General features: G+C 41.0%; 1 protein-coding gene and 1 long non-coding RNA gene across 41 annotated transcripts in view; one reads left to right on the forward strand and one right to left on the reverse strand.

Moving 5' to 3' along the window:
* Positions 1-17290, reverse strand: part of Iqch (IQ motif containing H) — a 183348-nt gene that overhangs the window by 80920 nt on the left and 85138 nt on the right. For all 40 annotated transcript variants that reach the window (XR_013052782.1, XR_013052779.1, XR_013052776.1 and 37 more), the window contains 2 exons: positions 6953-7036; positions 3055-3230 (listed from right to left, as the gene is read on the reverse strand). Coding sequence is in view for 31 of the 40 variants with exons in the window: in XM_076576479.1 (XP_076432594.1) it covers positions 3055-3230; positions 6953-7036 (260 nt within the window). In the remaining 9 variants the exon portion in view is untranslated. The remainder of the gene's footprint in view (positions 1-3054; positions 3231-6952; positions 7037-17290) is intronic.
* The window catches only part of LOC107402197 (uncharacterized), a 60160-nt gene that overhangs the window by 14842 nt on the left and 28028 nt on the right, over positions 1-17290 (forward strand). The gene's annotated exons all lie outside the window — the stretch shown is intronic.

Here is a 17290-nt window from a genome sequence, read left to right on the forward strand (position 1 = left end):
TAGAAAGACAGTTCAATGGGTAAAAGCACTTGCTGCTTTTCCAGAGGACTCAAGTTCAATTTCCAGCACCCACACCAGGTGGCTCACAACAGCTCTAGCTCTGGGGATCCAACAACCTCTTCTGGTCTTGGTGAGCACCTACACATGCACACATACAAAATCAAAAATAAACTAAACTTGCCGGGCGGTGGTGGTGCACGCCTTTAATCCCAGCACTCGGGAGGCAGAGCCAGGCGGATCTCTGTGAGTTCGAGGCCAGCCTGGGCTACCAAGTGAGCTCCAGGAAAGGCGCAAAGCTACACAGAGAAACCCTGTCTCAAATAAATAAATAAATAAATAAATAAATAAATAAATAAAAATAAACTAAACTTTTAAAATAGAAGTTCAAAGTCTTTGTCACCCCACCTCTCATCTGATCCATACTACAGTCCTTGCTATGAGATGAATGATTTGTTCAAAGTCATACAGCTCTGACTATAAAGTAGAGGATTTGAACCATTAGTACGGTTGGTGTGCTACAGTTACCACACTTACTTCGCTCATCTTACAAAGTGAGAAGTGAAGGCCTGTGGGTTTATGGACTATGAGGAGGGGAAAGCAGATACAGCAATCAAGGTCAAGCTCTGAGGACATGTCCAGCCAGGGTACATTTCCATCTCCTCTAGATGTATGCATCTCTGTCAACAAGTATTCTCTCTAGCTCCATGTCTTTCTGGGCATGCCTTAGTCTTCAGGCATGATGGCACCCTAGTATTATCTTCAGTATGTGTTTAATAAAGATTCAAATGTGCATAAGTGATGGCAGACGACATGCTACTGTCCTTAGGTCTTGTGAGGCCATTAGAGAAAGTCAGCATCACCAGTTCCAGATAGCAAAGTACCATGGATGACAAAGATCTAACATGTTCCTAATGCCCTTCCTTGTGGCTACATTCATTTTTACCACCACTTATTTCTTATTTTTGACCTGAGACAAAGACAGTTGTTTAGAATGTCTTCATAAACATTAAAATGCTCCAAAATAGACATGATGACTTTTATATAAGCACACTTACCATTACAAAGTCTAGCTTTACAGAGTAACTTGGAGAGATGCACAAACAGATTTTTGGCACGCTTTAAGAACTCTCCTCAAAGCCATCCATTTGAATGAAAATCAGCACTGACACCATCTCCCAGACCCATTAAAAAGAGAGGAAGCAATAGCTAAACAGACACAGAACCAGTTTGAAAGGGAGGGTTTAATTTCTGTGTTTTAAAAAGGTGATTGCCTATGAGTGATTAATCACTCAAATCATTTGAATTTAAGCTCCAAGCAGCAATATTTAGTACTTCAAACCTTGCCTACCTGTTTCTGCTCACCAAGATGCAGACCTGCACTGGCTGGAGCTGAGGCTGTCAAGGGCACCAGCTGCCTGACTCTAGCCTGGAAGCTGGAAAGGGCACTGCAAGGGCAGCCTTCTCAGAGTGAGGACTATAGACTTGGAGAGGACTTTGGAATTACCCAATCCATCACCCCATTTCATAGATGAAGAACAGAGGACAAGAGAGCTCAGGAGGCTTGCCCACGGCCACTGGGTCATCCACAAACAAAACAGTCATTCCCATGTGTAATAGTGACCTAGAGGAGACAGATTTTGGTTCACAATCTGGCCCTACCAGGGACACTGAACTAGAAAATGAGTTTTGGTTTCTGCGGCAATAAAAGGAGAGCGATGATTTCTGTGTTGCTACATTTTGTGAGGCTCAAACAAGAAAACGCATGCTAAGAGTCCGAGAAATGTTACTTTACCTACTCTCCTAATCACAAATCCCCTTCCTTGCCCATACCTCTCAGTGTCTACAGGCATTTCAGATGCACACACGCTCTTTACTGGCAGCTAGCAGGTGTTAGCTTGAGTTTCTGGCTCTGAGAATATCAACAGTTTAACTAAACACAAATGGGTTTTGGTGTTTTTCTTCTTTGCTTCCTAACATCTACATCAATTGCCATTGAGGGCATGGGGTAGCCAGGAAGCACCAGAGATCCCTACTTTTGATGAAGGATATGAAAGACCCCAAGAGTATAAGTAAGTTGTGATAGTTTGTACCTGTCCTCCCTTTCCACAACCAGATGTGCCAATGAAGCAAAGCTAAGCAGAACCCTGTCAGGAACACTGAGGTGTCCTCTAATGAGAGAAGCGAGTGGATGCAGAAGATGCTGAGCATAGACAAAGCAGCATGCCTCCCCTGCAGCCCTGCTGGGGTTTAATCCCCCTCCCTGCCGCCACTTTGCCTGGTATGTAGAGAGCTGACTTCAGTGTTCCTCATCTGTAAATGGAGAGTACTGTCTACTAGCAAATGCAGTCTTTCTTTTTTAAAACAAACCTCAAAATTGGTAGCCCATTAGATAATAAAATGTGTGTGTGTGTGGGGGGGGGGGATTAAGTTCTTTTTAAAACCTAGAGAAGTCCTCTTCAAATCATCTGTTGTACTGCCGTTGACTAGAACTCTGCCTTCCTGGTTCCATTAATTTCTTAGTAATTCTTGTACAGATATGAAAGTCCATTCTATCCATTAAAAATCAGTATGTTAAAATGTGAACCTTGTTCATACAGAACCATGTGATATGAACATCAGGTTCACTTGCCCAAAGGAATGAAAGTAACAAGGAGTACCTGTGGGAAAGGCAGAAATTTGGGGCCCTGGTCCACTTTCTCTCCCTGAGTAGTTTTATGGCTGCATAGGCCTGGCCAGACTTTTACTGTCCTGGTGAACTCCACATAAATTAAGAAAAAGGAGTGATAAATGTTATAAATCTACCTATTTGATTATACTTCCCAGTAGCTGCAGTTAGGCTTCTGCCTCAGAGAAACTGGGCAGGGGCAGCTCAGCTAAGTTTGAAAGTTAAACTGTGGTATTTATTTCCTACAGTCCAACTAGTAGTCTAATCAGCAAAGCTGTTAAACTTGCAATAATATTTCACTGATGTGTACCAGAGCGTTGCAAGTTATAAAATTTCCAATTTAATTTTACTGCATCCCTGAAGCCATAGTAATTAGAAGACAAACTCACAGTGAAGATGTTTACAGCTTCAGGGGTGATAATTCTGAACCTGTTCTGCAGGTCACTCCTATCCTCATAGTTCCCCGAGACGACAGCTGCTTGTAGACTCAAGAGTTTTTTGTAGTACAGCTTTAACTCATCATTCATGGGATGAGAGCAGATGTAGATGACATTGACATTGGCATCTGAGAAATAATGGGCACAATGTTAATTACTGATATAAAGGTAAATGACATGATGAACTCTGGCATCCAATTGATGTTACAGTAGTTTAAAACAAAGAGCATATCCAAAAGCCACAGCAAAGTGAATTTAGATGGGCTCTGCATGTGTCTCAGCAATCCAAAGCAGCCCTTCTGCACTTCATCATCTCTCTAAAGAAAAGGAGATACCGCCACCAACAAAATACAGATGACTGCGAGGGAACGTGGAAGTAAACTTCCAGATAATGCACAGGGATTAACTAAACCATTCCCTTTATCACTGGTGGGAAGGTATTCCATTCAGGTCAGCAAATTATAAAGCAGAGCTATTAACTCCAGGAAGCTGATGAAATTTCAATGGCATTCTCTGCTTGGATTTGACAGGGCCAGTCCAGGAAAGGTCTTGACAGAATAAATGGGCTGATTATGACCAGCAATGATTCCTTCAGGAACCACCCTACCCCAGCTCCAGCCCCAGAGAGGACTATTTTGCTTCAGTAGCACATCGAGTGATTCCTGGTCCAGGGAAAACACTGCCTCAACTGCTTTTTTCCTCAAGATGTTCGTAATACACACATAGAAAAAGTCCCAATGGAAGAGTGAGATGAGATCATTCACTCGGTGCTGCAGAACATTTTAAGGGCACATGGATGTAAATTAGCAGCTGATAGAGCTTTTAACTCATTCATAAAATAACTGACTAATTTAGATACAAATAGGAACAAAGCACTTGGCTCAGCACTCCAGGAAATCTAGGGATCAAAGTGACTGAGAAATGTCTTTGGGCAGCAACCATTCCAAACACACAGGTCAGACCAGGTACTCAGGGAAGCTCAGAGGAGGGAGCCAAGGTGACACTTCCAGCCCTCCCTCCTCTGAGCTTTCTAGGGCCCTGGGCACATTATTTATCTAAGCATTTGTTTCTTCATTTGTAAATGTGGGGTTGAATCACCTAGGTATAGAGTTCTGGAGCACTAAACGAAAGAAAAAATATTCTTGGTACAGTATCTGGCACACAGGAAGTGTTGACCAAATGCCACAGACAGCAGTAACTCACTGCCATGCCCTTTGTACCTAGCTCCCTTTGATCAATTCCTTGATCTAATATGATGAAGTAGTGTCATCTCCAGTCTCTGATAATTTTTCAATCTATCAATCCAAGCTCCTTTTTCATATATTTTCCCGAGATGGGGTCTTATGTAGCCCAGGCTGACCTGTAACTCACTATGTAACAGAGTCTGGCCTCAAACTCCTGATCCTCCCACCTCCACCTCCTAAGTGCTGGTGTCGCAGGTTTTCAGGGCCAGGCCAGGTTTATTCAGTGCTGGGGATCAAGCCCAAGGCTTTATACATGCTAGACAAGCACTCTCCCAACTGAGCTACACCCTCAGCACTCTCCAAGCTCCTTAAATTCTATATATCCTCCAGGTCTCAGTACAGTGTAGACTGCATAGGGACTACTCAATGAGCGCTCATGGTTGGCTGGGGTTCGGAAGAATGAAGAGATTTAGATGGTTGAATGTTTTGCTCACTTAGTGAGTGAGATACGTAGCAGGTAGGAGAAGTCTCTCTCTATAGAGACAGAGTGGCTTTTAAACTGGTCCAGGAAAAGGCTGGTAGGAGGTGCTACATATATGTAAATAGTTAAGATCTCCAATTTTATTTTGAAACTAGATTGCCATATAAACATCAAAATAAATTAGCTGAACAGAAAGTAATTGAATAACTTGTATCCAATTGCTGACTGATCACATTAGTTATTGCTAGCCTTGTACTTTGGGGAAGAAACGGGTGTCCAATGGAACTAGTGAGTATAAAAGCCAAATGTGTGTTGTCATTGTTATTGTGTGTGTTTTTAAGAAAAGCATAAAAGAATAGGATATAAACAGCAAAAATAGCTATAGTAACACAAGATGAATTTTACTTGGGAAGAAGTATCTAGGCTTCAAATAATAAGAATCAAGTTGATAATGTAGCTTTTCTTGTTCATTTCTGTCAGAGCAATACATATCACTAACTTTAATATCCAGTGGAGTTGGGGTTCACTGTGAATCTACAAACACAATTAACTGACAGATAGTTATAAAAAGGAGCTGTTAAGAAGATGAAGCTTTCTCTGATTGGTAGTCAAAATCAGCTTCTCTCTTACTTATCCAGAAAGGAAAAGTGCCACCCTGACATCACAGCTGATATCCAGTATCAAGTCTTAGCAATGTGATCAGATTATCCTTACTTCCCTCCTGAATAAGCAGGAAAGCCAATACCCTTTACTAGTAATTAACAGAATAAAGGGCTTTTATTCTTCCTCCCAAATAATTTCTCATTTCTCCTTTTCTTTTTCTATTTTATTTCACAGAAAAGCACTTTTACCTTCACTAGCCACCTCTAAACTAAGCCTCTTGAAGAGGCTATATGGTCACACTGCTTCTTCAGAATGATAATGTGCTAGAAAAAAGCAGTCTCTCAGAAATGACCATAGTTGCGAAATTTTTCTTTGTAGGTACAGACTGAATAATTGGATTATTGAAAATAGTAACCTAATACTTTTTTCTTCCATAATGAGAAACTTCTATAAAAACACTCCTTTGTGATGGCTTGTACTATATATAGAAGGATGTATAAAAAGCTGAGGAAAAAAATTAATTCAAATAAATCAGAGTAAAGTCTGCCCTCTGCTGCACCTCAGTGGTCCCAGCCAGCCAGGCTTTTAGTTGAATAGCTCAGCGATAACAAATCAATCTCACATCACTAAAGGGCTTGTTGTGTAATGCTGAAACACAGCATTGGTGCCTAGATAACAGATTAAAGCAATTATGCTATTATTATTTTAGGACACTGTAAATTTCTAGTACCAATGTATTTTTGTTACCAAATGGCATTTATAAAATAATAATGATGTTGAAATATCTATGAATCACGTAAAGTATGTCATTCCAGGGAGCCAGCTAAGTTGACTATTGATAATATAAAATTCTTCCTCGTATTGCTTAAATAAGGGCCAAAGCAATTATATTTTAACAAGACAAAGAAGTTCTTATTAACTTCTAAAGATCTAATTTTTTATTTAACCCTTGGTTTGGGGCCAGTTCCTCACAAACTGACTTGATTCATTGTATATGCTTTGTAATCTATATTTGTTTTTCCAGCCATGGTTGCAGCTTGGCCTTGGCAGTCATGTATTTTTCTCTCCTGGATCCAGTCTGTGGCTGAGGGCTGACTAAAACAGTATAAACTTGACATTTGCAAAGACATCTCCATCTGCCCAAGCCTGGATTTCTAGGAATTCCCTCCACAAGGCACTCCACATTTTCTCCATCCTGCCTTTGCTTCCCTTTTATTCTTATAAAGAAAATACAGCGCTCCATCCACTCTTTGCACTCCTTGCCCGGAAGACAGGATAGACAATACTGACAGAGAGTTTTGACCTGACTCACTGAAAGGAATAGCAAGTCAAGATGATTTGAGTTCATCAGAGAGAAACTGTTATTCAATAAAGAATTTAGAAAACTATTCAAGTAATTGTTCAAACATTTGAAAATTCAAACTGACTTCACTATAAATCTATTACTTTAAACAAAATAATTATTTACCTTGCAAGTAGGTTAGAAAGATAAGTTCTTTCCTTGTAGAGGAAAGAAAAAATATTTTACCGATATCTACCCAAAAGTTGCAGACAGTCATTGATGTAAAAAGGTTTACTGTACCTAGGATGTCACACATCCTCCCCAGCTGCATGTTCTGCTGTATGTCCAAATCAGAAATGTGTTCTCGCACAGACTGGTCATATCCTAAAAGGCAAAGTGTCAAAACAGAAACAGCACATCAAATATAGCACACATGGGAATTTCAAAATGTCACAGTCTGCATTTTTAGGGTCAAAAATTTTCTCCTCTGCAGCATCTTGCAGAAACAATCAAGTCCTAAGAACACAGTCTGTATTTCTCAAGGATTAAGCATAGAAAATGTGCTACACAGCATGTTCTACAATAGAGGTTCCTATTCTTTCAATACCAACAAAGCTCCCGGGAGTCAAGATTACAAATGCATGGAGAAAACGTCTATCATTTAACGTGAATATTCAGTAGGACATCTGAAAATGTTAGGCTCAGGTTTAAGGGATTGTTTTGGCTTTAAAATCATACAGCACTTTGAAGTTGGATCCCAGAGTCATTCTACACAAGGTTCAGTCAACCCCCTTACTGTCAGAAACATGTACTTAAGAACTCACATATCAAAGAAGCACCCTCTGCTCCCAGTCAGAACTTTTAACCTTCAAAGGGCGAGAAAGGTGAAGGCATTTACTCTGTCCGTACTAAGAAAGTCCTGTGGTCCCTTTTGTTTTTACTGGAGACGGGGCAGAGGGAAAACACATACGTGTTACCACTGCCCAGAAATGCCCGCGAAAGAAGTAGTAGCTTCTGCTCTAATGTCAGGCCTTAAAACAGTGGATCCAAACATGAACTTGAAAGGCATGCATCCTCACAGGCAGGAACATTTTGAGAGAGGCTTCCATGCCTCCTTGTGGTTACTGAGCCCAAACACATGTCTGTGTGTAACTGCTATAGAAAAAGGGGCTTTATAGATGAATGCAAGATATGACACCCATTTCTTTTTCAGCATAAGGAAAACTATCGCAATTCAGGCAACAGGGCTCCAGACTAAATGAACACTGATAACTGCCTCTTTGCTGATCTGAAAAGCAAAGGATTTACAGTTCATCTGAAAGTCACTCTTTGGTTTTTCTGCACTATGAACCTAAGAATCAGAAAGACAGAAGAACCAATGGATGATTGGAGTCATTTTAAAAAATGACTATTAATTTCTCTAATAATTTAGAGAGCCACTCCACATATGAAAGTGAGCAGAGGTAGATTCAATTTCAGTGTTATTTATATGCATGGTTATGATATTGTAATGCTTATAATTTTGTGTATCTACAATCAATCTGTCTACATACATCTATCTTTATTCAGGTAAATGTCTTAAAAGACATATTAGCAAATAATATATATTGAGGTTATAAGAAGATAAGGTAAATGCTTAAAGAATAAAGAATGATTTCAAAACATGCCTGAGACTATTCCATGACTACATCTTCTTTCAAAGGTAAAGATAAAAGGTAGGATATTTCTAGTTAAGATGATCCAATTAAAATGTAAAAGATGTTTGATCACTTTGTAGCCACATGTGCAGTATGTGAGTAAGTGTGGTATATTTACGTGCTTGAGGTCAGTCTTCCAACAAATTACCTAGCACCTCTTTTACCACTGACCAGGGATGCATATTAAACATGTATACAGAGCGATGAGAAATGGTTACTTATCCCTGTGCGTATGCCCATTTCCTGTCAGCAATCCCAGAACACTGTTATAGAGAATCACATGAAGTAGCAGATAGGAAGACATTTTGGAAATTTCATAGTATAAAATATGAGGTATTTTAATGTTATGAGGTATCTGTACTTCCAAAGCACAGGACACATTCTGTGATAAGCAACATGGACATTGTGTGACAAGCAATGTATACATCAGCAATAAAGCAAAACTTGGGAGTCATTTTTTTAGATTTATTATGTGAGAGTGTGTATGCATATATGTGCATGTGTGTGTCTATGTATGTTACGTATATGCAGGTACCCCAGAGGCCAGGAAAGAGCATCAGATCCCTTGGAGCCAGAGTTACAGGCAGTTATGAGCTGCCTGATATGAGTGCTGAGAACTGAACTTGAGTCCTCTGGAAGAGCAGCAAGTGCTCTTAACTACTGAGCCATCTCCCCAGCCCCAGGGAATCAGGTTTAGGTTTTGGCTTTGGTTTAAAGCTAAGTTTATTTTTATGTGTTGTCCATCCACAAAGTATATGTGTTGATAACAGGTGAAAACTGCTAGCAATGCTGGTAGCATAGGTTAAATACAATGGTGACGTAACCAGGCAAGTATCAGCAAGGATTCTGGGGCTTTGGGATGTGAAGCAGCATGTCCTGTGTCAATGAGACATCATACTTCAATAGAACTGCAAAGGTAAAGTTATCAAAAGTCAGAGAGGAACACTGGGGTCTGATAAGCCATCAGACTCAACTTTGTCCTGTTACAGAGAAGAAACCAGGGATCCTCTGTCCAGGATCACCTAAATCTGCAAATTATTATGTATTTCAGCTACTTCATATTTTGCTCTTATGACCAATATAAATACATAACATACAAGAAAAGGTCCTCAAATGGTAGCAGAGAAGTATAGGAGGGAAAACAGTTTTTATAATTTTTCCACATTAATTTCCTATTTTTGTGGCAGGCATCTTAATGCCAGAATCTGTGGATATGCTAGGCTATGTGCAAAGGGAAATACAGTTGTTAACCTTGACCTTAAAATAAAGAGACCATTCTGCATTTTCTGACTACACCTGAAAAGACAGGTATCCTTAAGAGTAGGGCAGGGAAGCAGAAGAGTTGGCACAGAGAGTTGCAATGCTGTCAGCCTTAAAGATGGAGAGAGGGGATCAAGAACCTTTGTGAATTCTTCTGTGGATAATGTCTACAAGTTTGAGAGGAATCCTATTTTCCCATCAGGCCTCCAGCCAAAACTACAGTTCTACTGGAACTTTCAGTCAGTCCCCTTTAGACTTCTGAGCCACTCACCTGTAATATCCTACATTTATATTTTAAAAAATAAAAGCATTACATACATGTGTGTGCGTGTGCGTGTGCGTGTGCGTGTGCGTGCGTGCGTGCGTGCGTGCGTGCGTGTGTGTGTGTGTGTGTGTGTGTGTAAGGGCAGAAGAGCGTGTCTGGCCCCAGAAGCTGGAGTTGCAGGTGCCTGTGAGTTGCTCACCATGTGTGCAGGGAACCGAACTGCTCTGCAGGAGCAGGAAACACTCCTCACTGCTGAGCGGGCTCTCCAGGTTCTATTTGCACTGTTTTAGGACATTGATACTATACATTGTCCATCTTCCCTTGCTTCCACTAAGATCCACCCTTATCGGACATCCTGTCTTCCTTTTCGCCTTTGACTGAAAGATGAGAGGGCCAAGATCCCTAGCACATGCTACGAAATCATTAAGTGTTCCCATCATTAATTTGCATTTCCTAACCTCAGCTGAGCCAAACTGAAATTCTCAAAAGGATCTTCATTTAAATCTGAGAACATTATTATTACTGTAACCACAAATCTATCTGAATACAGCTTCTTTCATGATAGGCCCTTGTGTCTCATACCCCTTCTCATACCCTTTTCTTTCTTCCTTTCTCTCCTCTCTCCTTCCCTCTTTCCTTTCTTTTCTTTGTATATGGTGATTGTATGTGTGCAATATGTGTGTGCCTGTGGACGGCATAGGCCACAGGGTGATGTTGGCTGTCTTCCTCTGCTGTCCTCTACCCCATTTTATAAGGCAGGGTCTCACTGAACCTGTGTTGGCTAGACTGGGTGGTCAGTGAACTCCTAGGCACCTGTCTCCACCATCTCTCCCCTAGTGCTTGAGGTACGGGTATGTGCTAGTCTGTCTGGCTTTTCTGTAGGCGCTGGGATTGCAGACTCAGGTGTTCATGCAGCAAACCTTTGCCCGCTGAGCGAGCGAGCTCCCCACCCTACCACTCTGCTGTGTTCCACGTTGGTTCTTGGCCTCTTTTCACCATCATTCCCTTGTATGCTTGATCTTCGCCTTTTACAAATGGTACCAGTGTGGCTCCTTTGCTGTTTACTCATATTACGTCTCTCTTCATTCCTCCATCACTCCAGCCCTATAACAAGGCCATAGACCAGAGAACAGACACTTGAGGAATCCAGCCCACTGAGGGAACAGAATGTGCCTGAAGGTCTACTAAAAGACCGAGTCATGTAATTCTCAGCCCCTTTCCTCCTGCGTTCTCTTCACCCCCAGCCTTTCAACTCCACAATTGCGTTCTCTAATCTAGAGAATTTCTGGTAAGTTCAAGAATGACAAGAGGGATTTGTAAGATTTTCTGGGTCTTCATCATCATAGAAAAACCCAGAAGTGGCAGAAAGGAGCCCCATGTCTCCCTCTTCACTCTGGAGGAGCCTGGTTTCTTTCCTTACAGCTATTTTTATTACCTGCAAACCATTCCCAGTGGTTTGGTTTTTTTTTTTGTTTTTTTTTTTTTTGTTTTGTTTTTTGTTGTTGTTGTTGTTTTTGGTTTTTCGAGACAGGGTTTCTCTGTGTAGCTTTGCGCCTTTTCCTAGAACTCACTTGGTAGTCCTGGCTGGCCTCGAACTCACAGAGATCCTCCTGGCTCTGCCTCCCAAGTGCTGGGATTAAAGGCGTGCACCACCACCGCCCAGCCATGGTTTGGGTTTTGTTGTTGTTGAACAGGGTCTTACTATATATTCCTGGTTGGCCTGTGTGAACTGGGGTAGCCTCGAACTCACAGAGATTTGCCTGCATCTGCCTCCTGAGAGCTGGGATAAAAGTGTGCACCACCATGGCCAGCTATTCCCAGTTTTATAGAATGTTCCATCTTGTCCCAAGTAAGTAGTTGAGCACATGGCTGTCCTACACATCTAAGAAGGACACTGGTAAGCTGCCTCTCTAAAGTCGCCCCACAGTTCCGGTCTGTTAGTGAATCTGTGATGTTATTGTTGGTTACTGGCAACGGTTTCTCTGTATCCACTGCTGCTTTCCCCACCTGCCCAATGCTTCCACAAACACCTAGCGGCTGAAGCCAACTGTTTCTTTGCAACCTGAAGGCTACTTCTTCTAGCACTGGCTTTTCTCTCAGTACAACCCCAGAAATTAAGAATGCAGCCAAAGGCCATGTGAGACAAACTGGCATGCCTCTGTGGAAGGCATCCATTGCGGCAGCCAGTCACATGATGCTGATTACCCTGTGGTTGACTTTAAGCTCCTCCTTTTTTAAAGCATTCTCCCTTACAGTGGTACTCAAGGCAGAGGAGTGGAAGATGGACTCCTGGTGATCAACTACTTGTTTAGCCATCCATATATAAGTTATATAAGTTAGATGGTCCTATGTAGTAGTTCCAGCCTTTTTCCCATTTTGAACCATAACTGATGATGCTGAACACATCACATCCTACCAGTGGCTCACAATGTTATAACAACTGTACTAGTAACTCCATTCCTCTCTTCTCTCAAGAAAGCATGTTGGGCAGAAGCTGAGCAAGACAGACATTATTACAGAGGCAGCCTGGAACTGCTCCCATTGGTTAAAAAAGCTTTGACATTCCAATAGTTAAAAATAAAAAGCTCTACATGACAGACCTCACAGATGACTGTGAATTGTCTTGTAATAATCCAGAGACCTGTGATACAGACAGTCAGGTTGTAGCCATGTTTTAGTGACTTGGACCAATATGAAAGCACAAGATTTGAGAGAGCAGGGAGCAGGAACCAAAAGGTTGGAGAGACCCCAGCTGAGCCATTTATATAATACGTGCAGTGCCAGTTTAGTTAAAATGGATAGTTGTCTTTTGGAGACAGTAGAAAAAGATTAGAGGATATTATTATGAAGGTATAATAAGCATAGTAGGTATATTTGCTAAGTTTTTAAAACGTGCTCAAACAGATTCACTGTCAAGAGATGGCATTTTCTGTTGTTCCAGCTAAAGCATTAGAATCTCAGATTATTTCAGGGGCTCTGAGGGCACTGAGACCATTTCGGGGGCTCTACAAGGTCAAAACTATTTTCAAAATGATTTTGAGAAGTTATTTGCCTTTTTCAAGGCAACCAATTCCCTGTAAGTCCTGAAACATAGAGAATTTATTGGTGCCCAGACTCCACATTAAAGCCAACATGTAACACCAGCACAGCTAAGGTTAGTCCAAAGTCAGAGAAAAATGTATACAATTATTTGAAAAGACTATAAAACCTTCTTTCCTTTTCCAAACATTTAATCTCTATAGGGTCAGATTTTCTATGTTTCAACTTAAACAACACAGGTAACAGGCTGAATACAGAAACATGAGAATCGAGCCATGTTCTGTTAAGAGATCTGCAAACTGACCAAACTAGCCATGCTTTTTAAAAAATGGTTATTGTTTTTATACAGTCAACACTGATGATGTTTTTATTAGTTCGTTTCTTATTTTCTCGGTTTCTTTCCTTGCTCCCTTCATTCCTTCCTCCATTCTCTCTGTCTCTGTCTCTCCCTCTCCAGAGGGAGACAAAATCTTGCTATGAAGCCCAAGCTGACTTCAAATTCTCAATCCTCCTGTCTCTGCATCCTTAGTGCTGGTGTAACAATCAATACAGCAAATGATGACAGAATTAACTTAAAGTTCCTTAGGATCTTCAAGTATCATTTTGAGAACCATTGAACATACTTCAATATTTTAAAGGCAACTGTAAAGGTCGTTTCAAAGATTAGATTTTAATTTAGTATATTACATTTATTTTAAAGCCTATCGTAATATTAATCCAGTTAATGAAAAGTCTATGAGCTTGTGCCACACAGAACCCACTTCAGTGCCCTTTCTATGTATCATGGTTCAGTGCTGGGCAGCTCAAGACCGACTGCTTATCTTCATATTATGGAATCATGGGCAGTTCTGATCAAACTTATGAATGAGTATTGGCTTAGATTACTTGTCTTAATACAACATGGATAATACAAATATGTTTTAATTTTAGTTTGTGCTATGAAGAAAATAAATGTTTATGTGTTCTTAGCCTTATCTTAAAAGACCTGGATATCTCTAGGAAAAGCCATCGGGGAGATCTTGACTGTACAGCTTTCTGACGTAAGAATCTAATGTGGCATCTCCATAGCTTATTTATAGGCTCCAGTGAAGACTGGCAGGGAAGTTCCAACTTCTTACCCCAAAGTATAAGGATCAAAATCTACTGATAACAGAAAAATGAGAGTGGAGAGGTGCGCTGTGCTAGAGGCTCAGGACAGACTGACCTTCCTCTGTGCCCTTGGTGGTGGCTGTGGTCCACCTGCCTTGCTCACCAGGGAACTCTGCCTTCAGCTCCTGGGTTGGGAAGGAAGGAACTACAGCTAGGAAGCAAACTTTCCATCAGCCTTTGGGGTAGCCTGTGGTCATGTGCACACCCAAGTCCTCTTATCTTTTTCCCCAGGCTTTTGCAGTAGTACGGGCCAGCTGAAGAATGTTGTCTGTGAACTTTACAAGAACTGTATTCACAATGATTTTGGAATGGAATATTTTAGAGACCCCTAATTGTGTTAAAGCTGAGAATAGTTTGCTGAACTAATGCCCAGAGGAAAAAATAAAACTGTATACGTAATTTGTAGCCATTAAATCAATTGGGCAGTTGGCAATAAATAAAAGATTACGTGGAGGCAAGCCCAGCACTTCAGTGTGCCTTCCATTTGCCTTTGAGGAGAGGGAGAGAGGAGACTCACTCATGGGAGCTGATTGGCCTCCAGTGGCCCCAGAGTTCAGCTGGAACCGCAGAGCTTAATACGTGGCACATCCCACTTCATTGCAACACATGTGTTAAATGCCACTGGATTTAGGAATAGCCCCCGTTGATGTACTGTAACAAAGAGGTGCAGGAATACGTTCAAAGTGGAGGGGATAACCGAATTAAAGGAACCGCCAGCAGTGTAAGGTGGCAGGTTTAGTTAGACCTCTTTTTTTTCTAGAGAAATTAGAATTCTTTGTTGTGCTTCTTTCTTCTTTGACTGATAGATTATGCTTAAAATAGACCCGAGTTTTCTATTCCTGCTATGAAGCATAGAAGATTATTTTGTTATAATTATATTTCATTAATAAAAATGATGAAAATATGCAATATCCAATTAAGAGATCAGCCTACATTTTTATCTTATGAAATTACAAGGCCAATCAGTTTCTATGGACAATTAGTCAATTGTGCTCCACCTTCCTTGTAGGTTAAAAATAGCTACAAATATTTGTCACTTCTAGGAATACTACCTGAAATACTAACCGTCAATCAAATTTGTAACTCTCCTTTTCAAGGAGGCTACTTTGCAATATATAATGTCATAATATTACTATTTTCAAACTCTAGATTTAAAAATACATTCTAGTATTTGCAGTAAAAATGTCACTGAGAGGCCATCTTTTCTGTATTTGGAGAATACTGTTACTGCTTTGGGCGCAAAACCAGAGCAGATAGTCAAGTGTCTCCAGCAGTAGTGTGTTACACACCTTCCAGTACTCCACCTTGAGGTCAGATGAGTGAGGACAGCCCCACCTGGCCATGAGTGCCCGGTGGAGGAAGACGCCAGACAGTCTAGAGGGGCTGGAAGTGTTTGCCCGAGCCTGATGTCCCTCCCAAATGATTTTGACTGTGAATTGAACTGACCTGGATTCTGGAAGCAAAATTATTATTATACTGACTAGGTTGGGTGGATTTTTGTTTGTTTGTTTGATTTTTTTTTTCAATGTACTTAGGAAAAAACTAGTTTCACTTCCATTTTTATGAACTGGCCCATGAGACAAAGAAGCCATTTTGTATCTGTCAAAGGAAAGTGGCAGCCAAAAAAAAAAAAGGGGGGGGGGTACCTCATATTATTAAAAAGAAAAAATGTATATAATTCCGCACCTGCAGAGTAGGTGAGGCGACTGTTTAAGGTTATCAACTGACTTGAGGATCCCCAAATCATTTCGAAAGACCTGAAGCAGAGGCTGCAGAAACAGGCTCTCCAGAAGGTGCGAGCGCAGCTGGCCTTTGTGCGTGCTTTGCTGGGAATGTACCTGAGCTTGCTCTTGTCTCTTAAAAATACATGATTAGAAATTTCCCTTGAAAATTCATATTTCTGTTGTTTGCAAACAAAAAATGCAATAGTGGAGATCTCATGCTGATTATGTGTTTATTTACACTACATATGGACAATATGAAAGAAAACAGCTTTAATCATAAATTTAAAATCATGCTTTGTAATTCAAACATTTATGATCAGGTCACTCTTCCCCTTGGTTTATAGTCACCAAGCCTTTGAAGTGGTGGGAGATTTACATTTGGAATTCCTGGTGCTGCCCTATTTATACTGTTATACAGGGTACTTTTTACTTCTTTGGAGATTCTTTTGTGTCAGACATCTCTGCAGAGTGGATGGCTTAGGAGGTTTTTGTTTTTTGTTTTTTGGGGGGTGTCAAAAGTGGAGTATAGGAGAGAGAAGCTTATGGAAATGACAAGTGCAATAACCTCATACTTATCCACACTGTAAGGCAGGGACAGACACTGAGTGCTTATCCACACTGTAAGGTAGGGACAGACACTGAGTGCTTATCCACACTGTAAGGTAGGGGACAGACACTGAGTGCTTATCCACACTGTAAGGTAGGGGACAGACACTGAGTGCTTATCCACACTGTAAAGGACAGACACTGAGTGCTTATCCACACTGTAAGGTAGGGACAGACACTGAGTGCTTATCCACACTGTAAGGTAGGGACAGACACTGAGTACTTATCCACACTGTAAGGTAGGGACAGACACTGAGTGCTTATCTACACTGTAAGGTAGGGACAGACACTGAGTGCTTATCCACACTGTAAGGTAGGGACAGACACTGAGTGCTTATCCACACTGTAAAGGACAGACACTGAGTGCTTATCCACACTGTAAGGTAGGGACAGACACTGAGTGCTTATCCACACTGTAAGGTAGGGACAGACACTGAGTGCTTATCCACACTGTAAGGTAGGGGCCCACTTCTGGTTCTAACTCTGAATAAAATACAGAAAGCAAACGAGAGCCCTGTACACTAACAGGCCAGATCTACAATTAGTTGCAGAAGCCAAAGCTCTTGCACCTTATTCTAAGGCCCCAAGTCAGTTAATTGGGTCTTCAATTAGCCTCTCGGGTTGTAATCAATTACAAGTGTAATTTCTGTGTGCGAGCGTATTTTGTGCAAAAGTAGTCTCAGCAAAACCAAAGCATGAGTTAGGGTCAGATTCGGATCTGTCGTGGCTCAGTTATAGGCACAGATGAGCGAAACCAAAGGCTTCGTGCGCTGCCAGTGTTTCCTCACCAGTTCCCACACGCCTTGGGGCAAAGTACGTCTCTATAATCTAGGAAGGTTTGTTTACTTTATTACTATTAAATTTTACTAGTTTTTTTTTTTAAAATCTTAGTTTCAGT

This window comes from Peromyscus maniculatus, chromosome 7, assembly GCF_049852395.1.
Source record: "Peromyscus maniculatus bairdii isolate BWxNUB_F1_BW_parent chromosome 7, HU_Pman_BW_mat_3.1, whole genome shotgun sequence".
In the NCBI taxonomy this organism is placed as follows: domain Eukaryota; kingdom Metazoa; phylum Chordata; class Mammalia; order Rodentia; family Cricetidae; genus Peromyscus; species Peromyscus maniculatus.